The sequence below is a fragment of the Ammospiza nelsoni genome, chromosome 1 (assembly GCF_027579445.1).
Source record: "Ammospiza nelsoni isolate bAmmNel1 chromosome 1, bAmmNel1.pri, whole genome shotgun sequence".
NCBI classification, from domain to species: Eukaryota; Metazoa; Chordata; class Aves; order Passeriformes; family Passerellidae; genus Ammospiza; species Ammospiza nelsoni.
In genome coordinates, this window is record NC_080633.1 from 31,007,285 (window position 1) to 31,034,045 (window position 26,761).

At 37.4% G+C, this 26,761-nt stretch overlaps 1 protein-coding gene across 1 annotated transcript in view; it reads left to right on the forward strand.

The window, feature by feature from the left end:
* The window catches only part of HDAC9 (histone deacetylase 9), a 455,676-nt gene that overhangs the window by 249,390 nt on the left and 179,525 nt on the right, over nt 1–26,761 (forward strand). The window contains exons 9-13 of the mRNA XM_059466708.1: nt 1,849–1,964; nt 7,641–7,763; nt 9,783–9,993; nt 10,405–10,622; nt 18,960–19,229. Coding sequence (XP_059322691.1) covers nt 1,849–1,964; nt 7,641–7,763; nt 9,783–9,993; nt 10,405–10,622; nt 18,960–19,229 — 938 coding nt within the window. The remainder of the gene's footprint in view (nt 1–1,848; nt 1,965–7,640; nt 7,764–9,782; nt 9,994–10,404; nt 10,623–18,959; nt 19,230–26,761) is intronic.

Below are 26,761 nucleotides of genomic sequence, written 5' to 3' on the forward strand. Positions count from 1 at the left end.
AGGATGGGGAAATTCTGCATCAGATGCCACAGCTCACAGAATAGTGGTGGTACTTCAAAACTGAAACCGTTTGCTAAATCAAATGAGCATTTGCAGTATTTGGCTTCATCCTGACCATTCTTGCTTTGACTTTGCATTGATACTTAGTGGATTTGTGGCTTTTTCAGGTGATCAGGCCATATCTTTATGCAATCAACTGTTACTGGTCTATAAGACACATATCTGAATTCACTTGATATATCAGAATTATGTCACACCAAGATGGAATTAAAATACAACTTGAATAAACACATTGGTTTCCCTGTATGTGCAATTCTTGTGACAACTTTACACAGTATGTCATGTGTGAAGCTGGAACAGAGATGTAAATATAAGCATGAAAGTTACTAAATAAAGTATTTTTCTGATAAATTCTTTCCAGATTATAATTTTTCTACAGCTAATTTATTAATTCCATTTGCTGAAGCCTGTATGAGGTTCTTGATATCCACTTCCTTAATTTTAACTGATTTCTTTACAGTTTGCACACTTACAAATAAGGTATAAAGCAAAATAGTTATCAATTGAGGTCTTTTCCTGATGCCATTGAAAGAGCGGAAACACTAAAGCTCTGGTAGCTCTGACAATATCTTGAAGCCTTTCAGATTGCTGTTATAATTACTAATATCGACTATATGACATTTTATAACCCTGGTTAAACATTGTTCCCTGAATTCTTTTTCCCCTTGCTTTTTATTCTCTCAGCTAAAAATAGCCCTTTATTTAAATGCCTATTTATGCAAAAAGTGCTATTTTAATTTTTGAAAAATGAGAAAAAAATAATTAAGTTTGTGTGTCTCTGCTTCTCTGATACGGATTGAAAATACAATGCAAGAACTTCTTCATGGCCAGTTAGTATAGCTGGGTATGGAGTCACTTCAGTAAATCAAAGAGTAAGAGATCCAAGTAACGGCTAGGAAACCTCCTGTGATGTCAGTCAAAGTGAAAACATATTTTTGCATATGAACTAAGTCATAGAGAGTAAATAAGCAAAGAAGTAGCTGTAGAATATTTGCTGCCACATTTAGATAATAATTTCTTCAACCTCTTGAATGCTTTAATTTGAAAACTGTCCCTTGAAAGAGGGTTACTTCCACTAGTTGGTTACTCTTCAATCTTTAACCTTAACTGTTTCCATTACATATATATAGTTTATATCAGTGTAGAATTAGAATAACTCAATACAACAGCATACAATGAGGTCATCCTCTCTGCCTTTGTCTTAGACAGAACTAGGAATTTAAAGTCAAGATAGCATGCATCTTTTCACATCCTATTATAATGTCTTTGCACAATGTAAATATTTGTTCATATTTGTACCAAAGATGTAATGAAGGTGTGTATTTTGCCTTTAGTACTTTCTGTATGTAATGATGGGTCCACAATGGGCTCATCCCCTTCCTAGACAGAAAGGATGGCAGTAGGCCACATCTCTCACAGAGCCACGACTCTCTCCAATTGAAAAAGAAAGAGTTTCTTTTCTTTACTCATTACAAGCTCTGTGTCAGTGTCTCTGCCTGATACTGATTGTTATAACCATCTTTGTGGGAAAAACAAATACTAAATTCTTCTTATGTGACACAGACAGATTAGAAGGGGAAAGATCAAGAGTATCTTTCCTTCTTAGTTGTAAAAAGAAAACCAAAGAAATGGAAGATGAATCAAGAGTCTTTAATGTAAGTAAAAAGGGTAACCAAGAGATATTTTTCAACAGCAAAAAAAGCCCTATGCTATAAAGATTATATAATTAATCAAGATTATGTTTGCCTTTCCAGAGTGAAATTCATGTATGTTTGATCTGTTTTTCAGAATCCTCAGTCAGTAGCAGCTCCCCTGGATCAGGTCCCAGTTCCCCAAGCAATGGTCCGACCAGCAGTGCAACAGAAAATGAAACCTCAGTTTTGCCATCTAACATTCAAGCTGAGGTAAGACTTATTAGTGAGTAGATAATTGCTCAGGTTTCTAGACTGAAGAAGATGGAAAATTTGATTTTATTATACTCACAAGCAGAGTAATTGGGGTACCAGGACACTACAGGCTGACATCAGTATGTTACATATGTGATAACAGCTTTATGTATGAGATGCATAGATGCATCTATGTATCAGAAGACTCTATGGTAACAAAAGTTCAGGGAAAAGCAGCAATATTGCTACTGGAAGAATGGAGGGAGCTGTGAAAGGAACTTGGTTACAGAATATTACTTTCTGGGACGATCTGAAAGAGGTGCTCAGTGCTGAATGCTGAAAAGAACTCCTGCGTACAAAACAGTGGTTTAGGCATTGGTGATCCTAACACATAAGAGCTAAGGTGGTCCCAGGTTCAAATGAATGCTGAAGTAGGTTTCTTTAATTACAGTATTGGAGTTAGGTGACTAAATCCTTGCCATATCTCCCTTTTATTTTACTGTATCTCAGTGTCCTTCTCAGGGCAATACTTAACCACTGTAAATGTCATGCCAGAGTTCTTGAACACTTGTTTTGTAAAGTGAGATTGTAAACGGAAGGAATCTTAACTACTCCTTATTCTGTTTCACACATACGTGCCTGTAACAACAGGAATGCAGATGGTAAATCAGTTGTGATAAACCTCATTTAGCACAGACGACATGCCCAAGTCATGCTTCCCAGGGCAATATTGTAAAGGGACAGTAAACTAATTTGACTAAGATAGGCTCAAATTCCACAATATACAATATCCAGCCTATACTTACCACAGTTCCTGCTTTGATGGCAAGGTTTTCTATTAATTGTTGGTTTATGCTGTTTATGTTAGAAAAATTGCGTAAGAAAATGTGATTCAACAGAGTTTTAGCTAATGGAGCTATTTCTCCAGGTCAGTGGCAGGACATTCACCTAAAAAAAACCCCTGGAATGGGCAGTTCAACCTCCAGCAGTGACTTTTCCCCATAATGAATTAATTGTGTGTGTGAACTATGATCCAGGGGGCAGGTGGGTGACCTCTGCACACTGATTAGTAGCCTCTCTCTGGCCCGTAACCAAAAAGAAAAAAAAATTGCATTGATGGCTAACATGTGGTCTTGTCTCATAGCCCCCCATGTGTGATTGCAAAGAAATTTAAATGATGCAGAGTAAGATCCATCATTAGGATTAGATCAGATCCTACCTAGATCAGTGGAATTAAGTTGTGTGTTTTACTACTGGGAATGTTTTAGATAATATTTTGGGTAATATGTGGGTGTTATTATGTGCTGTATGAAACAGGAAATCTTATCCAATTGGATCTTTTACTGACTTGAGGGTTCTACAAAATGGAAGGGCAGTAATGTCTGAGGCTGATACATGGTGCTCATGACTTTGCATGTTGCAGTTTCTGGACACTTGCACCATCAGAGATACATACAGGCTGGTCAGGCTGGTGGTCTCTGGGGAGATTTGGAAAGGTTGTAGCAAGAACCAGCAGCTATATTCTGTTTGCTAGTAGAACATTACATTGCATATTATTTGCCACTTCTGTGCCAGACATAAAAAATTATAACCCCAACATTCATTCAAAGATGTACAAAGAAGCCTAAAACATTCCTTTATAAGTTGAGCTCTGTATGCTGGCTTTGGTCACTTCACTTGGTGAAATGTGCTAAGAAGCTGAAACTACAGACTTCCACTTCTGGAGCCAGTTGGGGATTTCTTTACCTCTCTGGTTAGTTGACTCTCAGTACTGTGGTCATGTGGGTTCAAACATTTTCCATAAATCTCAGCTTCAGTGATTCTTATTTCAGTGGGATTTTCTTTGATAGTTTAACAGCAGCCAAACTCCTACATATCTCTTTCCTAGTTCAGTGTTAGCCAGCTCTCAAAGGCTATACAGATAATCAATTTTTAATCCAATTCACAAAGTACAGAAGTTTCTAATAATAGGTTGAGTGTTCCAAAATCACCCAAAATATCACTTGTTTTTCTGCAACCCTGTATGACTCACATGGCTGTTGTTTCATAATCGTTGTTGTGACATTTGCAGTAAGTGTTGTGCTCATATCTGAGTGGGTGGATGGCTGTGGTTTTCATGGCAGCAAATTAAACACTTTTTGCTGGGGAAAAACAGGTTGCTATGACAGTCATTTACCAGTAAAGCATGAGTCAGTACCGTAAATGATTACACTCCAGTGCAGGGACAAAATTAGAGCATTATTAGTAATGAAACAGATTTTTAAAGTATTTTTACCACATTGACTGGAATAGTGAGACTTTTAAGTGGTTTACTCTCTGGAGCAGACAGTGTGGTGGGTAGACAGTTACAATTTTTTGAATGAACAAAGGTGCACTGCACATGCTGCAGCTTTGCAGATAATCTTTTACTATCACAGTTCCCTTAAAGGTGCTTTCACTACCATTTGTTAAAACACTAGTCTCATTATACAAAACTTGAAAGTTTAACTCAGGATTTTAATTGCACCTTATAAATAAAATCCTGCTTTTATTAGGCACAGTTGTCTCCAGTATCATCAAGGTTCACCGCAGTAGCTATTTGTCTCCTGTAGCATGCCATGCTCTTTCAGGTCACCTGCTGTGCTGGGGCTAAATCTTACTTGCCCGAGAAATGTAAGGAGAATTGAGCTCCTGCACAGCATGTCCCTTGAGTTCAGAGGGACAACCTGCTTTAGTCATGTGAAATGATTAATTTTAGGCATTCACGGTCTGGTCAAAAGCCATTGAAGGCAATGGAAAGTTTCCAGTTGATGTAACTGGGCTTCAGATCAATTTCTTTCTTCTATTTGTGATTTGGAAAGCAGTATTTCCTAGAATAACACTTGATTATACAGGAGACATAAATTACATACATGACAGATAAACATATATTTGTTTAGTACAACTCCACAGCCGCATGCTTTTAATACTCAGCTCCTTGAGGTGATCTTTGTAAGAAGCCAGTGGAAAAATATGTAGGTTTCTGACCAGCTGATGAGGTTTGTGTCAAGTGTATGTGAAGTGAGTCTAAATTAATTTTTTCAAAGATTATCCCAAAAGCCTCAAGAAAGACAAGTGTGATTGTGAATATTGAAAGCTGTGACAATTAGATCCACAACTGAAAAGTATTAAAGCAAAACTATTTTGTCTTCCCCTCGTAATCTATGAATGTTCATATAAACTTGCACACAAAGGTGTTCCTGCGTCTCAGCAGGTCCCACAGCACAACCAAAGCATGGTTGCTCATGGTTACTCGTGGATCATCGTGCTCTGTTACACTGAGTTCTTGTACTCTATTTTAAGAAAGAGGATAACTCTGTTGACAAGCTATTTTAAGCATCAGTGAGCAGGATCTATGGACCCAAGGAGTGGGTACATGGAGGAGCAAGTAGGGCATGCTTCTCTTTGGGGCAATTTAGGTGCCAGTCCAAACCACCATGTCTGCCAAGGACACAGCTTAGCTGTGGTGCTGCCAAATTACTCTCTTGGCAGCTCCTACCTGTGCCACCATTGCAAGATACTGTTGACTGTGTAAAAAGAAAAGTTGTAGCTGGGATCACAAATTTCTGCCTCTGGGTCGTTGGATTAGATGACATCCAGTGGTCCATTTGAACCTTACCCATTCTGGGATTCTGTGATGCACAGAGAACCCTAATCTGTGCAGGTGGGACATTTATTCTGGGAGATGAGGTTAAACTGATGCTTAGGATTATATTACCTGAAAATATTTTAGAAAATCAATCACATACTCAAAGGAAAATTACAGATTATTATCAGTATTAGAAATTAAAATAGGATGCTTTTACTAATAAACTCCCCTTTTCAAGATTAAACTGTTGTGGTAAATAACATCACTGCTTCTGCCTGATCAAACAATCATGCCTGACCCTAGTGTGGTAGTGTGTTTTACTGCTATACACCCTGCCACTGTTATTTTGATTAATTCAGATCTTAGAAGGTAATAGTGGCATACAAAAAACCAAATGTTAAACATAAATCTTTCAAGTGGCTTTGTATCGATGCTGCAGTTGCCACAAATTTGATTATATTATAGGAGGCACATTAAATTGTCCTTTTTCTCTTAAATATTTGTAGACTCCCTCCATAATATTTCCATAGTTTTGATACTAAATCCATACTTGGATTTATTCATGGTCAAAGGTGGATGTTATCAAGGCAAGACACTGTTAGCCAGGAATTAAGTAATATACAAGTGGAGCTTCTTTGTTTCCTATGCTATCTGTTGACATTCCCTAGGTACCAAAAGAAAATTACAGGGAAAGACTTCTACTGTTATTGTCTCAGTGATAGGTCGTATCTCCAAACAAACTGTATGAGGAAGGTTATGTTTTGAAATAACATCCTGTGTTTTTGTGCTTAACCACTTTCCATTGATGGTCTGAAGTTGCATTGTATTAGCACGAAGTATTTTACAGAGTTAATTGATATTCCAGGTTTGTCCGGGGGAAAATCTACAGCTCCCCACAACATGCTTGACAAGTTATTATATTTACTTTAGTCAAAGCCCGAGTGTGCAGTATCCCTCTTGGAGGTGGTCTATTATTGGAGTCCCATATGCTTTTTGTTTGGGAAGAAAGCAGTCACTGTGTCATACTGTTACACAGGGTATTCTTTTTCAAGGATGTTGTTCCCTTGGGGACCATATCATGCCAGAGTTCCTAAGTCTAATAAGACCTTTGTAGCTCTTAGTGAGTCAAAGTTCTGGGAGGGGGAAGCAAGAGTTAAACAGAAAATATAATTCGAGCAACTATACTAGACCACATGTTGAAAAATATCACTGTTCAAGCAGAAAGGCAAAGGCTTCAAAAAGATTCCTGATGTGGTAATCTTTTTATGTTTCTTCCCAATTAATCTATGGAAATAAAAAGGGTGATCTCTGTAGAATGTCTGTTTTTATTTTATAGTAATTAAAAATATATCGGCAGTTCCATGTCCTTGAAAACTATACCACAAGTCTTCAAAAGAAATGTTAAAAATTTTAACTTGAAAAGATTAGGAAAGCTGTGAGGGGTATCCCATTATCAAAGGATGACAGGATGCTGGTTTTGTATAGATGCAGACAGACAGAGAGGGAGAGTCTGTTATTTTAAATGGCAGATGCCTTGCTTTCTACACAGAATTTCCATGTTAATGGAAGTAAATAATGTGCCTGAAACATACCCATATCATAATCTGGCTAACAAAAGACATGGACTAGTTAAAAACCACATTTCGTACCTTACAGCTAAAGTAATAACAACTGTGGTGAAAGTTTAATACATCCATATTCGTGATTCAGCTGGACATAATCCTGAATTCGCTGGATAAATTCCCACTGAGATTGTTGGAGTGACTGTCCAGTTGATGAGAAGAACTGATGTTGAGTTGATGAGAAGTTGATAAGATGATCTAGGAATCCTCAAGATTTCAGCTTTCCATGGAAATTTGATTTACTAACTAAGGAATAATCACAGACACATATCAGCTGCTTTCTTAAGAAAAGAACTATCAACAGTGTTTTCACAGAGACAGTAATTTTCTGTATCTGGAACTCCATTGGGTTGCAAACCAATGACTGGCACACAATTGGATTTCTGTGTATAGGGATAAAAGCATAGAATAATCAAGGTTAAAAGTTTGGAGATTAACTTTCATTGGTTTTCCCCTTTATTCCAGCACCTGGTTTCCCAGCAACGCCTTTTGATACAGGATGAATCAGTGAACTTGTTGAGTCTGTACACGTCCCCTTCTCTGCCCAACATTACCTTGGGACTTCCAGCAATACAACCTCAAATCAGTGTAAGTGACCAGTCTCAAGCCTTCCTGCACATGTTTGCCTCCAGAAAACCTACTTTCTGAGTGTTCTATTCATATTTTTAGCATTTTGGAGCACAAGCAGTTCAGAGTAGGAACCAGACCTCTCTATGCATTGGGCACAACTTGAAAGCAATATTCATTCTTGATCTCAAATAAACAAGTGCCAGTGTGGATCTTAGTTAAGTACAGGCCACATGCATTGCATTTATGCCAGATAACAGATTTCAGATGTGGCAAGAAGTATATGAGGAGATTATTTAGTATAAAAGTTTAAATTGTATGATAATTTCTACCTTTAACTTTTTTATGAGATTCCAGTAATGACTTAAACTGAGCTGGAGCTTTGTAGGAGAAGAATGTAGTATTCCTCTAGCTCAGTAAAATACCTGATAATTTTGCTACTTTCAAAATTTACAACAGGTCAAAATTTACCTGCTTTCCAATGACAACAACAACAAGGTAAAAATACTGATATGTGGTGGTTCTGTACAACAGTGTGGGAGTTGGTAACTTCTGTGAAGAAATTAGGGATTGTAAGCACAGGTTTCAGCGACGGTAAAAAAAATTTTAGATCTATACAATCCACAGTGGTTTGTAATAATGGTACTTAATTCCAGTGCTAAATGAAGTTTAAGTCAAAGTTCCATGTTGTTTTATGGTTTTTTCAATACATTTACTGCTCTTAGCAGCAATGTATTGCTGCAATCTAACATTTTAACATCAGGTACAGAACCTTGCAAAGAAAATTATGTAAGCCTGAAATCAGTTCTCTAGAAATATTAGCAAATTATTGTTTTTGAAGGATGGAAAAATTGAACACAATGGAAAGTAATGCTTACTTTCTCAGAGGATATCATCAAAAATTTCTTAGTCATTTCACAAAAATATAACTAGCTTCAACTAGCTTCAAAGTGAATTTATAACATTAAAAAGAAATGAAAATATGTTTCATTTACTCACTCAAATCTTATAAGCTTTTGATGTGGCCATCTAGCACCAAATATTACTTTTGGCATTAGAAAAAACAAAGGGATTGAGTTATACAAGTAATGTTTATTTCTGTTACTAGAACAAGCAGTTGCAAATTGAATGTAAAGCTTACTTTGGTGTTTGTTTTTCAGGGGAGGGAGATAGCAGTGTGAAGTAAGCATACACCAAAAAAAAAAAATTGGTGAAATTTTAGAATTTCATGGAATTCACATTATCAGAGATACTGTTTTTACTGTGACTTACCATAAGTGGTTATCTGTAAGCCTCAACATGCATGTTTCTGTTAGGTTATTATTCTTGCTGTAAGAATTGTTATTCTGCTTGAACTACTATTTCAAGATTTTTTTAATAGGCAAAGAACTAAGTAATATAAAGTACATTTGAAATTATGAAGGGCCAAAACTTCCAAAAGCTTTAAATCGATAACTGTGCAATTTATAAGGCACTTCAGAATGCTACACACCTAGATGAAAGTTTAACTGTATAAGTTTATTTTGCAATGGCTAAAACTTGGATTTGTGCTGTCCTTCAGGGAGTCAGGGAGTGCTCCAGGAAAAGTAATAGCTTCCCACTACTACAGGTAACTATTTTGTTTTGCTGATCGGCTTGCTGTGTGATGGAAAGTTATGTGAAAAACCAAGCCTTGCCTATTTCAAACTCAATGCAAACTATTTCCTCTGATCCTCTAGTTTCCTGTGCAGAAGGCTGCACAAAGATCTTTAGGAATTTTAAGGATATCTCCTGTCCTTGCATTAATAATATTCTAACTAGTAATTCCTTATGCTTTGGCTTTCAGTGCTGATTTTTTTTTCAACTTGTTTCAGTACTGTTTCTCACAGCGTTACATTTAACTGGCATGTTCTTCCTTTTCATGTCAAACTGTAAGATAGGGGTGTTAACCTTCTCTCCTGTATGTGTTCATGAAGACATAAGACCATCTAATCAAGCAGAGGTATAAATGGCCATTTACTTCTCTGGGAAGCAGTTACCAATGCTGTCGTTCTTTGACAGGCTTCGTCGTCATTCAAAGAGAAGCAGAAGGGGGAGACCCCACCACTGAGACAAGGAGTGGCCTTGGCTGGACAGTATGGAGGAAACATTCCTCCATCATCAACTCATCCTCACATTGCTATGGAGGGAAAGCCAAACAGCAGCCACCAAGCTCTCTTGCAGCATCTGTTACTGAAAGAACAAATGAGACAGCAAAAACTTCTTGTGACCGGTAATGATCAAAGCTCCAGAAATACTAACTTAAAATGTTTTTAATGACATTTGTGTTCAGTTTAAACTAAATGCAATAATACAAATACCACACATCCTAACTCTTGGGAAATGTGGAAGGGTGGAAGAAAAAAGGATAGCATCTTTGTTTTCCCTTTTAGTGATTCTGTTCCAGTCTGTTAGCCTGAAAGAATTCAATGATTACAGAAAAGAGAAAATGATTACTTCATCACATTCTTTTGTAGCGGCTGAACTTCCCAGCATGGCGAGGCACGTGATACATGTCCCACTGCATCAGTGCAGATGCAGAGTTCTGCAATATACACCCCTCTTCTTACTGAAAGCATTCTTTCCTGTTAGAACTATTATTTGGTTGTTTTTCACAGGGGAGTGAAATGTCCCTGTTTTGCAGGAGCGGTTCCTCTTCATCCACAGTCTCCTTTAGCAGCAAAGGAGAGAGTCTCACCTGGCATAAGAGCTGCTCACAAACTGCCTCGTCACAGGCCACTAAACAGAACCCAGTCTGCTCCTCTTCCTCAGAGTACTTTGGCCCAGCTGGTCATCCAGCAGCAACATCAGCAATTTTTGGAAAAGCAGAAACAGTACCAGCAGCAGATCCACATGAATAAGGTGAGTTCCCAAAGTAAAGAATTTCCAATAAATTTAAAGATGAAAACTAAGACCAGAAGTTAGTTATTGGCACAGTGTCATCATGGACAATAGAGAGGTTTTTACCAGAGTATCTTTTTTGTTTATGCATAGTTGTGTATACATTTTTATGTATCTTAAGGTTTTGAAATAGGCTGCAATTCAACAAAATAGAGTTGCTTACCGTTTTACCTGACAAGTGTTTTCCTGTTGAATGATAAATTATGTCTTTAAAATTGATGTGTACTTCTGAACTGCAGCAATGACTCCACTTGCTGCTTTTGAATTGTATCAAAACTTGTCTTATTGTGGACTAGAATGCTGCATAAATAGATAGCTCACTTGAACTCAAATCAGCTTATTAAATTGATGGGTTTATATATGAAGCTTACTAAACATCTGGATACATTTTTAATCAGTATTTATCAAACTGACTTTTCTCTGTGAGTAGCATGAAAGTTTTTTACCTATATGGTGATATAAAATGACCATATAAGGAGAAAGAGAAAAATGTCCTGTTGCTAGTGTCTGACACAGAGTTGAATCATATAGTACAAGATTCCCTGTACAGTAACACCTTATTCTGAGCAGGGGCAAGGGAAAGAAGAAAAGGGACTATCCACTAATAAAGAAAGAACAACAGATTCTAAATAGATTTATCAGGAAGCAATAATTCTACAAAAAGTCAAGTTGCTACCTTGATACCAAGTTGATTATCTGAAAATAAGATATGCAAATAATTGCATGTTTTTATTTGGAGAACATTTTTCTGCACTTAGTACACAGCTTTCCACAATTTGTATACTGAAGCTCCACTAGTATTACAAAGATTTAATTACACACCTTTACTTGTCTTTTGTTTTAGTGTTACTCAATAACTATATATAAGATGCAGTGTCAAAGAAGGAAAGATGAAAAGTGGACGTTCCGTTCTTGTACCTAAGAAAAAAAAATTCAATCCACCTTACTTAGTGGGTGAATTTCCCAGGGGTTACTGATTCTTTGGAATCTACTAAGAATTCCCAACAAAATTAGAAACAAACCTAGAGTTTAAGTACATACTTTGTACAGTGGTTTGGTTATTAAATCTTGTCTTAATTAGGAAAAATGAAGACCAGAAAACTTCAAAGTTCAGAGCTGATCCTTGCATGTTAACCCCTCTCAGCTTGGGTGTTTTGATTACTCAACTAGGACTCCAGTTGGCTTTTCTTTGAGTATGCATTCCATATGTTTAATCAAGATGGCATATGTATATCTCATAGCCTCAGGTTTTGAAAATATTTCACCTTCCCTCAATTGTCTAAAAAGGCTTTTTAACTGCTAAAGTACTGAGTCTTTGTACTACAAACCCATCAATTCATGCATTCCTCACAAAGCAAAGAACCCCACTGATGTGTTTTTCTTAGATAATATGATTATTGATATAAATTCTACCATAGCATTTGGGGGTATGTGACGTGGCATTATGAGTATTTGTCCCCAGTGTGAAAATGAAACTTGAGGCACATGACCATATATTTCTAATCACATAGGATTAGGAATGCATTGCATCTTACCAGAGATAGATGGGATAAGGAAGGAAAAAGATTGAAGTTGGTTCATGATAATGCTTGTTTCAGTGATTTTTCTTTTCAGTTGAACTACAGTGAAAATACACGCTAATGAGGATAATTCCCTCTCATACTTGAAATATGCCTTCATTCTCATGTGGTTCTTTGTGATGGAGACAGAACTGGTGGATCTAGCTGTTATTCTGTACAGTATATTCCATATACATATGCAGGGAGTGGCCCTACTCTGGGGCCTCTCTCTGCCTTGAGCCTCCATAACCTGCTCTGCCCCAAGAGCTTCTTGGTCTCCTTTCCTCCTTCTCCCAGAGCAACCAGGCTTCTTCAGGAGCACAGTAACTCCTCAGAGCAGCAAATGCTAGAGGAGGAATGAGATCATGTTGCAGCCAGAGAAGCAGTGAGTTTTCTGAGGATGCATGTGTTTTATCAGACTTTAAAGTTTGCAGTATCTAGATTCTTCTCCACGCTCAGAAAAACAATTCTGAAGAACAGTACTGAAAAATGTCAATGCTCTAACCATGTGTCTGTCCTCTGCAAGGACACAGAAAGCCAGGGGGCTTCCCTATGTACTTGCAAAACCTGATTTTTATAAACTGGAATTTAAGGGTAGCCAATGGACTAGAGAGAGAAAAGAAAAGATCAAACAATGGAGTAGCTTTTAAATAGTGAATTTAAAGGTGTCTTCTTTAACCTTTTAGCTGAAAGTTCAGTTTGAACTTCTGTGACTACATAAGGTTTTTGAACTCTGCAAGAGTGGTAGAATATACTTTGCTCAGTCTTAAAACCTTCCTCTGTTCACAGTTGAAGTTATTTTTTCATTACATAATTTGCGCAGCTTTACAATCAAACTCCTCAAAGCATAGTTATAGTTATTTGAAACTTTAAACTTTAGATATTCTAGACCAGATAGGAAAGGGACTAAAAATTTTATTTTTTAGGATAAGTTTGGGCATGTATCAAGTGAACACATGAGCTTGTTTTTTTCTGTTGTTCTGTCCTTTACTCTTCTATTCATGGGCTCCTGCACAGAGGTATAAGTCCTGCCTTTTCAGTCATGGAAAATGCATAGGTTTCATTTAATAAGGAATACTCAAGGACCATAGAAGTTTTGGCAATAAAAGACTAGAACCATTTTAAACTTTTAAGACTGTGAAATGCTAGTAGACCAAGACCTTAGAGCAAATTCATGTCTTCTTTTTTGTTTTCTATTTCCCTTAAGATTTTATTTCTTATATTTAGGTCTTCAAGTACTTAAGTTTTTAGTATTCAGCTGAACCCACAATTTGAGTGTTTGCCTGAGGTAAGATGCCAGGGCATGTGTCAGCACTCCATGATATCTGGTTTTGGACTGATCTCTTTGGCTGACTTATAGGTGCAACAACAAAAAGAGGAAGAGAACCACCTTTTCCTCACCCCATTGTTCTTTTATTTATCTTGTATTAAAAAAAAAAAAAACAACAAAACCACCTTTTTTTTTTGTGAGGAAAAAATGCACTTCAACAGCAAGCCAGTGCTGCTGTGAGGGTGATAACAACCAAAATCTAACATAGGTCAGAGGTAAAGGATTCCCCTGGATCATTTACACTCTGAAAAGAAACAAATCATTGCCAAAAGGTGTGCCTCCATCCTTACTAGAAAAGGGGACATCCTCTATGGATTATTTCTGGTCAGCTGTCAGATGCCTGGCTTTTGATGTGGGAAATGGTATATGTCTCCACTGAAGTCTGACTTTTATACCTGTGGGATCTAGTACACTGACCTTCTGAAAACATTCTGCAAATGTTGACATCTCTTCCAAAAGTAGGTAAAAACCCTTGTCCCAGAATTAATAATGAATGTGAAGTAACCTGAACTCAGCTTGTCTTAGGGAAGACCAGCTTTGCCATTGTCAGCTTTAATATACTTCTGTCCGAGTGACAGCTTATTTCCTCATAATGCCCTTTGATCACCATTGCAGATCTTCATTCTGCTCAATAAAGGGAGACCAAAGTCCAAAACCCCCAGTTAAAACTAGTGCAATTGGATACCAAAAGACCGCTACTACCATGAAAAAAATTTAAAATCTTGGTATTATTGTGTATATTTGTACCTAGAAAGCTTTGACCCAGCCACTTACAGGAAAAAAACCCTAGGATTTTGATTTAACTAATTTAAATGTAAAGCCCTAGCAGAAGTCTGTGTTGAAGAAAATTTCAGAAATCATAATGTGAAGAAGAGTACATGAACAAGGCCATCTGTCTTTAGAAGTTATTTTTGCCATGTATGATGAATAAGGCCTGCCTATACTGACGCTGAAGTCTTCACTGGGGCCAAGATTTTATTTGATCAATGCAGGAACCCTATTTGTGTTCTTAAGTTGTGTATTCATAGCATCTTGGCAATTTGTTTTCCATTGTAAAATTCTCTGTATTGGAGAAGCAAAGGGTAGAATAATAGGGTAGTTGGTATGTGCTCTAAAGTATGGGAGGTATATGGATGACAATATTAAGATTTATATAAGGAACACCTGAATTTCAGTTTTCATTCTAGGATGTTGGTTGGTTTAAAACATCTCTGTATAGGGAATTGGTGACCAGGAAAGCCTGTGGGGTAAAAAAATAAATAGGAAGTGAATATTCATTAGTACCTAGATGGTGTTCTCAGTTTACCAATATCTCTTGATAAAAAATTTAAAATAATACAGAAATTTATGTTGATGGAAAAATAGAATGATTATTTATTGCCAGTAGGAAAATTGAAAAGATACAGTTAACCCCAGATTAATCAATCATTTCTCTGAATGATGTTTAATGGAAGGTGGAAGACCAGGTTCAGCAGTAGTAAATCAATCTAGTTTCATTAAACATATTACACTGACGTTTTGGCTTTGCAGCTTACAAATCTGACTAGCGTCTCCTGTAGGTGACAGATAATCTTTCAAATATTGGTAATAGCAGGGGATTATTTGGGAAAAAACTAAAAGGAACTTTGTCTGTTTGGAACTGGACAATGCCCAGAGCATTTTCTCCTTTATTGGAGAGCTAATGTTTAAGCCATAATGCAGAAGAATGATTTTGAAAGATAAATAAATCCCTTAGAAATATTGGTCCCACATGAGTAACAGAGACAGCAGGAAGCAGGTGCCAAGTTGTTTTCAGTGCAACTAACAATGTGCATGCAACACACATAACTGGTGATCTGACTGCCTAGGGGAGAAGGGGGAAAAGTGTACTGTAAGAATATACATGAGCTCTTAGAAATTACTGTCATGAATTTAAAAAGAACAATTAATCAAGGATGGAAATGTGTTGGTTGGCTGCTGCAGGACTTTGTGATTTTGTCTCTTTGTAAAGACATCCTATTTAAAACACTGTATTTTACAAGGGCATATAATTTAAAAGGAGAAAATGGTAGGGCCTGCAGCTGAAGCACCTATAAAATGGTCTATTGCAGTGTCCAGATTATTTAGTCTTCCATTTTTCTGTACAACCAAGCAGGTTAGGATAAGTTTGATGTCTTTTGCTTTAATTGGACTCATGCAGTTATACAATGGATTGATCTGTGTAAGTACATCCTCTCCTGCTGATACTGTTTACTTTGACTCATGCATATCCCTTAGAGCTTAATTTCCTGAAGATAAAAGCAAAAAATATATAGGCTATATTATCATGAAGACATTTTTTTAGTGACCACTTAAATTGGAATAGGTGATAGCAGTAAAGTATACTGCTAAAATATAACCAACATGTGCAACCCTTAATTCATTAGGGAAATAAACTATAGTTTTGATATTATTTTTAAATATAATCCCACTAAAACTCAGATTAAGCAATTACTTTTTCAAAATAAAAAGAGATGCATTAAAATTAGGAGAAATTCCTTCGTGTAGCTACAGATAAAGTCAGAAAAAAATAAAGGGTAAGTGGGGGTTTGAAGTGAAAGGTTTAAACATTAAGTGTGAGCAGAAGTATCCAGCTGTGCAATGAAAAGACCTGAGCTGCATTTCATTCAGAGCATTTTCTGCTGTGTAATCCATTTTTAGATAGAAAAGATAGAAATACTGACTCTAAACTGCTATCTTCACATGTTTCCAGATACAGTAGTATCACTAGGAGATACAACTTAAAGTGAGATGTTTCTGACTTAGGAGAAGTGTCCAGTAGTGCTACTCGTATAACTACTGGAATAGGATGGGGCCAAGCTGTCTTTAACTAAAACTTCAACAAACATGAAAGCATCATGGTGATACAGAGAAAGCAGTGAGCTGTGGCTTAGCAATCTGAGCAGTAGAAGGGATTTTCAGGTTTTGGGTCATGTCCCCCCCCATTCCATCCAAGCAATTTGATCATGCTCCATCATATGAGAAGACATGACCGTAATGCCTCATCGCACCTTCCCTGAGGCTTAGTTAAAATCACAGTGGAAAGGATGTTTTTAATAGAATTTTGTAGTAAAGAAGGTAATACAAATGCACTTTTTAAACTCTATTGAGTAAATATATAAAGACTTTAATTTCACAGAGTTTTAGAAAATTTAATTTGTTTATCTCCTCCTGTTGCTGAAATCTGGAGCAAATCACCTGCTGAGTTTCACAGCATGGGAGAAGGGTCCAAAACGGGAACACAGCCAATTGAAATGCACACAAAATCCATTCTAAGTCTCTGCAGCCCCCCTTAGGTGTGCTTGCTCTCTTCACTGATTGCATGCAAGAAGTATCTGAAGGTGATCATATATAGATTCTATACTGCAGTCCATCATGTGCTGCCTCAGAAAGCTCAGCAGCAGATCTGTACCCATACAGCGGTGTAAAGAAGAAAGAGCCTGACATAAAAGTGAAAAAGTATAAAAGAAGGAAGAGCAGTAATGAGCTAAATATGTGTCTTAACCTTGCTGTGGGCATGCATTCATTTTCTCTTGGCTTCCCCTGCATAAAAATCCACCTGGTGTCAAGTAACTGGCACAGCGAATGGTTTACAGATGGATCAGCCTCAGAGATTCCTGTAGTTTATATGATTATCTGTCACACAGATGTTTCAGCTTGTATTTGCTCACTTGCAGCCAGCCATGCAGCCTTACCTGCTTTTCTCTTCCTGCTTGAGGAGTGGGGAAGGCTCCCCACAAATGGTTAACTAATTAACAATCATAACAATGATAATAATAGTAATAATAATAATAAGTGAAAGGAGTGCACCTGAGCTGATTACATGCAGCTAGATTTAGTACCTTCTTGGTCAGTGTCATCCCCTGAGAAACAACTGGAAAAGATTTATAGGTTTGATCTGAGAAATTTTTCAGGTGCTGCGTAACGAAAGGAGACTCCCCACATCAGTTGAAGCAGTAAGGGCATGCCACCTGCAGCATGCAGGGTACTCACATTGTGATTTACCAGTTACTCCAGTAATGAAGAGGGATTTTTTTATTTGTTTATTTTTAGTAAGCCGTTAAACTCCCACTACACCTCAAAAATGAAGATTTGCTGTGACAATAGCCAGACAGGCATCCTCTGAGGAATTTGTTTCTCCACTGATGTGAGGCATATGCATCAGAGCATCAATCAGAACTGCATAGATTGATCTTTCAGCTCTCCTTGTTGACTTCATTGGATTTCCTAAATCCAGCTGCAGCTTCTTGAACACAGTTTACATGAAAACCCAGCATTTTTCTATATGCAGTAGCAAGCTGAATGAAACTGTATGGTCCATGGTTTGTGACAAAACCAGACATCCTGCAGCCATTCATATACTTAGTAACTGGGTATATACTACTAGCTAAAACTCAGTCTGAAAGACATGATTGATGGTTGGGGGGAGACAGATGGGAAGAGGAAAGTATGTAAGAGTAAAGGTTTTTTCCCTCTCAAGACATTTGATTTAGATGATACAAAACAATATTTACTTGAAATCGAGTGGGCCAGTTGAATAACTTAAAATTACTCACTGAACCCTGCAACTTCTTACTCACGTGTCTGATTTCTGGCTCTTTCAACAAAGTGGGGATTTTTTTCACTTTAGGTTTTTGGACTGCATGTGGAGAATTTTGGAATGCATTGGCTTCATCTTAAACAGCAAAACACAAACTGCACATGATTGCAGCACTCAGGCATCCGGCACTTCTGCAGAACTTTAAAATAGCAGTTAATGGGCTGGAGCTGGTGTTGCCTTGGGAGCTGTGTTACCTCATCATTGCTGGGACTGGGATACCTGTGCAGTGCACCACAAAGGCTGCAGTCCTTCCAGTCATGGGCAGACGTGCTTGTAGTATCCTTGTGCCAAAGAACAGGGGCCTCACACCAGCTCTTTGCCACTTCTCCTTTGTCGGCTTTCAGTGCCTTCACACTTTAATTGATAGAGATGTTTGTGTGAAAATTCTCTAATTTGCCTATAACAAAATATTAACCAGATTACTAGCTTGCTTATATCTTAGTATTCCTTTATTATTTTGTGTTGTGGGTAATTAACTGTAAGATGGTATTTCTGCATTCTTGTTTGAAGAAAGACTAAGACTAATTTCTCTAGTTTACCAGCTGTAGCAGTGTAACAGATGTGTCATGTTTTTCATTATCTATAAACATGGTATTTTCTGCTGCAGAATAAAAAGTGGCCTTTTGCATAGGGACTTTTGTTCTTTTTTCTGATACATCAGTGTTTTGACAGTGCATGGCTACATGGGTTTGCTACATGGAAACTTTAATTTCACCTGTGCAGATCTAGTACTGCTTTGTGTTTGGCATCAGTGAAAAGAGTCAGTGCTTGTTCCCCTCTTCTCTTTCCAGATGCTCTCTAAGTCCATTGAGCAGCTGAAGCAGCCTGGCAGTCACCTGGAGGAAGCTGAGGAAGAGCTCCATGGAGATCACTCGATGCAGGAAGAGCGAGCTCCCGCCAGCAGCGCCAGCGTTAGGGCTGAGAGCAGCAGTGCTGGTGTGGATGACAGAATAGGACAGCAGGTGGGGGCTGTGAAAGTCAAAGAGGAGCCACTGGACAGTGATGAGGATGTTCAAACCCAGCAAATGGAATCTGGGGAGCAAGCTGCTTTTATGCAACAGGTAATAGGCAAAGATTTAGCTCCAGGATTTGTAATTAAGGTTATTATCTGAACAGCACATGCATTTTCTAGACTTTGATAAGCAGTTGTGTTTTGATTCACTGAGCTAGCAAATCCTGATTTACTGCTCGAAGAATTTAACAAATGCAGAAGTGTTGTATGTACACTTGAAAACATAGTGAAGCTCATTCTTATGGCCATTAATTGAGAAAATATCTGTTGCAATCAATTATGCTACATAAATCTTTGAGTAATAGCTGATAGACATTGTATTAGCCCAGAATTACATCGCTTAGTCCTAGTGAAAGAGAACTCGTATCACCTAGCCTGTTGAGATCAGCAATCGATGGAATTAGTTTCCAGACCTGATTGATGAAACATTCTTCTGATTTTGAATCCTCTGACTTCTGCTTTCAGCTGTCTGTATATATTGTATCATACTATAGTCTTGAACACTGTTAATGTTAGGGTATTCTTTTTCCCCAGTAGACAGGTACTGACTGCTATCTCGGTGGTCTCAGGCTGGTGTATAAAGTTAATTTAGAGAAAAGTACAAGGTGGATATAAAGAGGCAAGGCACTGTTTTAAAATTGCATTGTTTTCTTTTTTGCACTGCTTGGTTAATTTTTCATTCTGTCTTATTTGATGAAAATGTCCACAGAGGCTTCCTTAAATGCAGCAGAGGCAGGTACTGGTGGGAAGCAAAATGCAGCGTTAGGTGGTTCCAGTCAGTCATTAGGACATTGCACAGCAAGCACAGAACTGTTACCGTTATCATCTGATATCCAATCACTTGTTTGTTTTTTTAAAAAGAATACTAATTGTACAATATCTCATGACCTTTACAACGGAGTCTCATGGACAAATCCTAAAATAGCAACTGTGCATAAAATGCCACCTTGACAAAAGGCAGGTTCGGCTGGTCGGGGAGCTCCAGGCGGAGTTGCAAGGCGCAGTCGTGTGTGCAGCCAGCGAGCTGCATCCCCGTCCGTCCCTCAGAGTCAGCAGAGCAGGGCTGGGTGCAGTGCAAGGCCCTGTTTATTTAAGTCCATACTTTGTCAGGTCCCTGCTGTTCTCCTGCAGAAAAGTGATTTTGGGAGGGGGGGGCAGGAAATGCCTTATGGAAACAGGAAGCCCAAGTGATTCATGTGCTGAGGAATGCGGGGCAGGGGGGACGGGGCAGCGCTCCCTCTGTTTTTAAAGGCACTCTATGAATTGATTTATTGTCAAAGAAAATAACAAAGCGAGTAGGGAAATTGTTAAGGAAGCTTTCCAGTGAAACATTTCCTTCATATTCCCTTTTGATATGTTTACCTTGTTTTATAGGTTTACTTTTGTTAAGCTAGTTAAAGATTCATTGTATTAAGATCCCCTTTAATATGGATAATCCCAAACTGACCTGGACTCCTTGTCAGGTTTTTTTTCTATTAAAAATATTTATATTTCTAAAGCTGAGGTATTTTAAGGTGCAGTATCCAGTTTCAAAAGAGATAGTTGTTTTGCCAAATGTAGAAATTGCTCTAAAATATATTATTAGAATGTGTTGTTTACATTATGTTCTAATACTATTCAGTCTCTTCTAAAATGTTGCAACTTCTAAAGATACATTATCCTTTTTCCTAGAAGATCTCGGAACAAACTTCTAAATAGTTGCTCTTAACATAAAAGTGCTCAATAGATAGAAAAAGATTTAATTGAGAAAAACACAGGTGATTTTTATGTGGGCTTCATATTTAAAGAGAAATCTTTCTCCATCCTGGATAAAAAAAAATTACATTTACTTTCAAAAAGTGAAGGCTATAAAAGTGAAATTATATGTGTTTTTCATTCTGTATATTTTTAATTTTCTTTGAAATCTGACTTCAGCTTCATCAAAAAGGGATAGTGCATCTTTTAAAATGCATTTGGGGAGAAATTTGCAATTGAGAAGAGTTTTTTACGATATCACTTGAAAGACATGTATTCACAGAAGACAAAAGATATTTTTCTAACATCATTCAGGTGAGAAACCCCAATACATTAGTGTACTTTAATTTCAGAATCTTTCAAATTTGGATAAAATTAAAATAAGGGAAACTACCTGGAACCAGTGAAAAGGAAAACTGGGTTTAAACAACCATGTTTCTAATTGATTATTGTCTCTTACATTTTAAATCTACTGTATTTATTATAATTTACACCCTTAGAGGTGATCTCGTTTTGTGTTGTAAATATATTCTGTTTGTATGTTCCCTTTTTTTGCCTTCTGATATAAGTCTTTTCCTTTCTCAAATAAAGTTTTTTTTTTAAAAGATCCCTTCCAGATATTTGACTTTGTGTAAATTTGGTAACTTAATGGTGTTTTTGCTTTGTACAATCAAATATGTTTGCTATGCTTTGTCAAAACAATTTAAATTTTCAGGAGCAAGGTGTTTTATTACACTATTCTTACAATAATTACACAAAGTCTTTCTTTTTGGTCTTTTGTTTTATTCTACATCAGCCATTATAAGTTTTAGTGAATGTGGAACAGTATTGGTGCATGCTCATTTTCCCATCACAGCATCTGTCTCATCTGTCTCAAACGTGATCATACCATACAGGAAAGGTAAAAGTGGATCCCAGTTTCTCAGCTTCTAATTGTCCAAAATTCAGATGAACTGTAATAATTTACATGACATTTCTAAAACCTGCCTGGACCCCTTATCTGAAAATGTGCTTGTACTGACCACTTTGGTATTCATCAAGACCTTTGCAAAACTAAAGTCCACCTGTAAATAAGCTGGGAGAGAGGCAATCCATGAACTTGGCAGACTTTAAAGCAACTGCATGAGACAGTGCAGTCCCAATGTAGAGAGCTTCCATGAAAATATTACATAACTTTGTGACATTTCCTGAACTTTGCTTAGGATCTACAGAGAGAGAGCTCATACTGCATAACAATCCCTGTTGCTACAGGACATTAATTATTGCTACCAAAAGAGTTTAGAAAACTATTGCATTGTAGCTCTTATAACTGTTCATTTCATTTCCAAATGCTCTATGCAGCTTTGATGCTGGCATAATTTAAACTAAAATAAAATCTATGTTTCAACAACATAAGTGTGTAAGAACAAATAGTTCTGTTAATCAAATTCAGTTATTTTCACTGCTATAGCAGCAGTGTAATGTTTCATCAGTAATACAACCCCCAAAAATAGATAAAAGATCAGGTTTTAGCTGAGGAAATGTTAAAATAAGCATTAACAGTGTAACATTGTACTTCTTGCCTTATTGTTTATAGTGTATTTAGAATCATATGTCTTTAAGTAAATCATGCTTTCATAACAGGGATTTTATTTAGTGCCCTTTTGTTTAAATACCTGCATTAGAATTAGAAGACCAACCATAAATTTTTTTAATTTACAACATTCCTGTGTTGGAGACTGCACCTAGATTTTTTGCTGAATTATTTACTATGCATCAAAGCACCCTTAATGAAGAAAATAATAATAATAAAATAGAATTCACATATCTTATTTCTTCCCAGAATGATGTGCATCTCTCTTTTTTTTTTTTTTAACTGTATGTGTTTATTCTGTCTCATTGTCCAAAAAATAAAGCCAGTATAGCTGATAGGTGACAATTTAGAAGTAATTGGTAATAAATCAAGGAAAATCCATCATAATATTTATATCCTCAGACACACATTACTGGACTATAGATACTGTAACTTTAGCTTTTTTGTCATCTTCTGGTATTGACAAAATAGGATTAAAAGCTGAATGCCTCAGCAAAGCACGAGCACTTCAGACACTATCACCATTCATTTGTGCACTATCTTCATTCCATCTTCATTACCATCAAGATCACTAAGACTTACTCCATGTTACTTAAGCCAACTATACCCTGTTTTTATCTTCACTGGAATTCTGAGGTAAAAATCTATTAACATTAGTCCTAAGCAGCAATCTAAAATTGTTTACTTATTTCTCCCCCTTATGAACACTTTGCAATTTGCAGCCAAAATTAGCTAAGCCAAGTTAATTTCCTTATTGTAATCTGTCCTCTAGCAGCATGTCCTACTTATCCACTTAAGAAATGTTTGTTTGATTTTCATTTATTTGTTTAGTTTCTGATTTCCTTATGCAGTTCCCATCATCTGGGTGGCAATGGAGCTTCTGTACCTCATTTCTCGGTGGAAGAATATAGTTTAGAACACCATCTGCTGAATTACTGGTTAGACAAAGAGAAGAGCATCCTGGATGAAGTTATCTTCTCTAGAAGATAGGGCTAGAGGAATAATACAAGTTATTTTTATGGAATTTTACTGCTCTATCTGACAGGCTTTGTGCTTTGCATTTGCTTTACTTTTTCCTCTCCTCTAATTCAGGTTAATTTAGATTGATTTAAAGGTAAAAAATAGGATTAGCTGAAACTGCTTAGCCAGCGGAAAATCTGGGTTCCTCAGCCAAGCCGTACTCACACACTCACACACACACAGACTAGACTGGGAAGGTGCATCCTTAAGGCATGTCCCAGCTTCTGGTCCCCATTTGCTGAGCTTGTGTCACACTCCTGCTTGTTTTGATTGTGGCCCCATAGCTCATCTAGGCTGTGCAGGACACCTTCCCTGGCTACCTGTGGGCACGCACATCTGTTTAAGCCACCCAAGGATTACTTAGGCAGCAGCTGAGGGTCAAAAGGAGTCCCCTTAGTAACTTGAGGTATCTGTGTTGATTGTTAATGGTACATAGCCTTGAAATACAAGGGAGATGGTTTGGAGGATATGGTGTTAGAAGTATCCCTCTGAACACTTGATTCTTCCAGGATGGTTACAGCATTTTGGCCCTTGAGAGGTGCTGGAAAGGGCAGGATAAATGGAAATGTAAGTTTTGAACAATGTCAGACTTAAAAATAAACCTGCCCTCCCCTCTCCTCTTTCCTAAATTAGATTGCCACTGCAGTCTTATTTCAATTAATCTCTTTTTTGGTAGGCTGCCTTAGCTGTTTCCTTTAAATTTGCAGCCAATGAGAGACACTAACCTTGCACCTTCCTGCCCTTCCTCAAGTCTGTGAGTGCACAGTCCCAGCATAACTCCTACACAACACAAGCTGGCTCTATGATTTCTAACATCATGCATATTGTAGATGGAGCAAGGAGGTGGAGTGCTGTGTAGCTGGATTTATTGTGCGAAAATTTTTCATTTCTCTACAGGCCTCCCATACATACAAGGGAGGCCTCTTAAGATTTAGCCTGCTTGTTCTCAGCCTTATTCTGAAGGGCGTGTTCATTTCTATCAATTTTCTAACTGTGGTCTTTAAAAACTGTGTTACAGGAAAAATAATTCTTTTTTGTATGCTAATTCTATGTGAAAAGGCATAATAATGTGAATAATTACAAGTAATTATTCTTTCCCAAATAACTATGCTTTTCCATTCCCAGTTAGATGGGAAAATCATTCTTTTTTTAAAGAAAATGTTAAATCTATTAACTTTATTAATTGCCAATAATTATTATTTATTCATTAATTTTTTTGTCTCCTATTGTAAACTTCCAGTTACAGAAGGCAATAACACTTATTTTATCATAAAACTAATTAACTGAATTGCCTGCCTGAATATGTATCATTAGAGTGTATTAAAATGATTTAATTTTGTTGATACCTTCATGGACTAATGTTGATACTGCTTTATTTTTACTTTTAGATCCAAGATTTTATACTTCTTTTCCTCTTTCAAATACTTAGGATATAGCACCTTGATACTTTTCTTATTTCTCCCATTTGTCAGAGAAAGCAGAATGTCAGGACACCACTAGGCAAAATTCCTTATTCAAGGCTACATAACTAGCGTGAATCAAAAGTGTCCAAGTCCATATCCCAGTAATTATCACTGCATATTTTGACAGTTAGATGACATTAATTTCAAACCTTTGGGCAATTTATAATTTCCTGTATCCTACAGCACAGAGTTTCATTAATATTGTCATTGAAGAGGTTTATGTGTTCTTGGAAAGTTGCTTCTTTAAATGGTCATTTTGGAAAAAATTCTGTTTGACCTCAGAATGTCTTTCTCACTGTTAGACGTTTGTACGTGCACAAGTTTTCATTTTTCTCCTTCCTTCTTTAAAATATGAGAGTGAATTAATGCACTCCTCAGTATATTGCTGGCTAAATCTTCATAAAACTCTGTTGTTAAATGTCCTGGAAGTGCAGCTCAGCCCAAATGCCTCAGAGACATAGGTGCTCTGATGCAGAAAGCAGCAGTGCGTAATCTGTCTCCTGTCCTGTTCTGGCCTGTGACCCTTGGATCCCCAGGAGACCAAGGAGGTGTTTCTGTTCCTCCTGCCTGTGTTTCCTCAGCAAAGGGCCTTGTGAAAGTTCCAGCTATGAGATTGCAGCAATGCAGCAACGTCAAGGGCTTGAGAAGGCTTTGCTTAGGTTCTCTGTAAAGCAGCCAGTAGAGCATGGAGGATTCCGTCTCATACTCCTTCCTTGGTCCTTTCCTTTTGCTCCCATCAATAAGAGCAGTGTGATAGTTTTTAGGTGGCAGCCTGCAGATTTTTAAAGCAGGGCTCTGTTACTGAACAGACCCAGAAGGAGCACAGGACAGAAGCACTGTTGGGAAATTCTCTCCTGCAGTGCACAGAGGGACACCCATTGAGACCAGCTTCTTCTAAGGCTTGTTCTCCTAGATCTTGCTCTACTGAAAATAGAAGCTGAAGAGTTACTACACATCAGAGACCATAATTCCATCACTCAACTACATGACTGCACACAGGGACAGGTGGTGACTGGTTTCCCTCATTTCTCAGGCACTTTGACACCTTGTCTTAAGGTATCAAAGGCACCCAAATCCAACAGCACATCTCTTGGCATCTTCCTTGATTTCTAAAACTTCTTGGCTTTCAACATTTATCTAAATTTGTAGAGGTCTTTTGTCATAGTTTCCCATAAGTTTCTGCATATATTTCAGTTTTCTGAAGCTACTGACTTTATACAGAGAGCTTTAAATCTCCTACAAATCTCCTACCATTTCTGACAGAAGTGAAAATGAGAGTGCTCAATACAGGTGCCATCAGCCCAGGTTCAGTCCAGGGACACCTGACATCCACAGTTCTGATTTAGCCCTTTCTACAGGTATTGGGTCTCACTAAGGATGCTAACTATTCAGTTAAAATATGCACAGCATTGCCCTTTGTGCTGTGTGAACAATTTTTTTTCATAACAATCCCTTCTCAGGCAGGCTCAGAACACAGCACAGGCAGCTCAGGACCAGCAAGAAAAAAGGAACAGGAGCAAGATCTGTTCCCACAGCAAGAGACTAAGAATTAGCAGGGGACTGTTCCTTACCTGTGTTGATGGATAATGCACTAACCAGGCAGGCTGCTCATTTTCTCAAGTCCATTGACTGCTTTCAAGTTAGATAGCATTATATGTCACTGTTATAGTAGCTTGGACCCTCCTGTAAAAGAAGTAATACTTTCTTACACCTCTCTGGCCCTTTCCCTCCATCGTTTAATGAAAGAAAGTTACTCAAAGCCCATCTATTTTCAAGTTCTTCTTTTAGTGG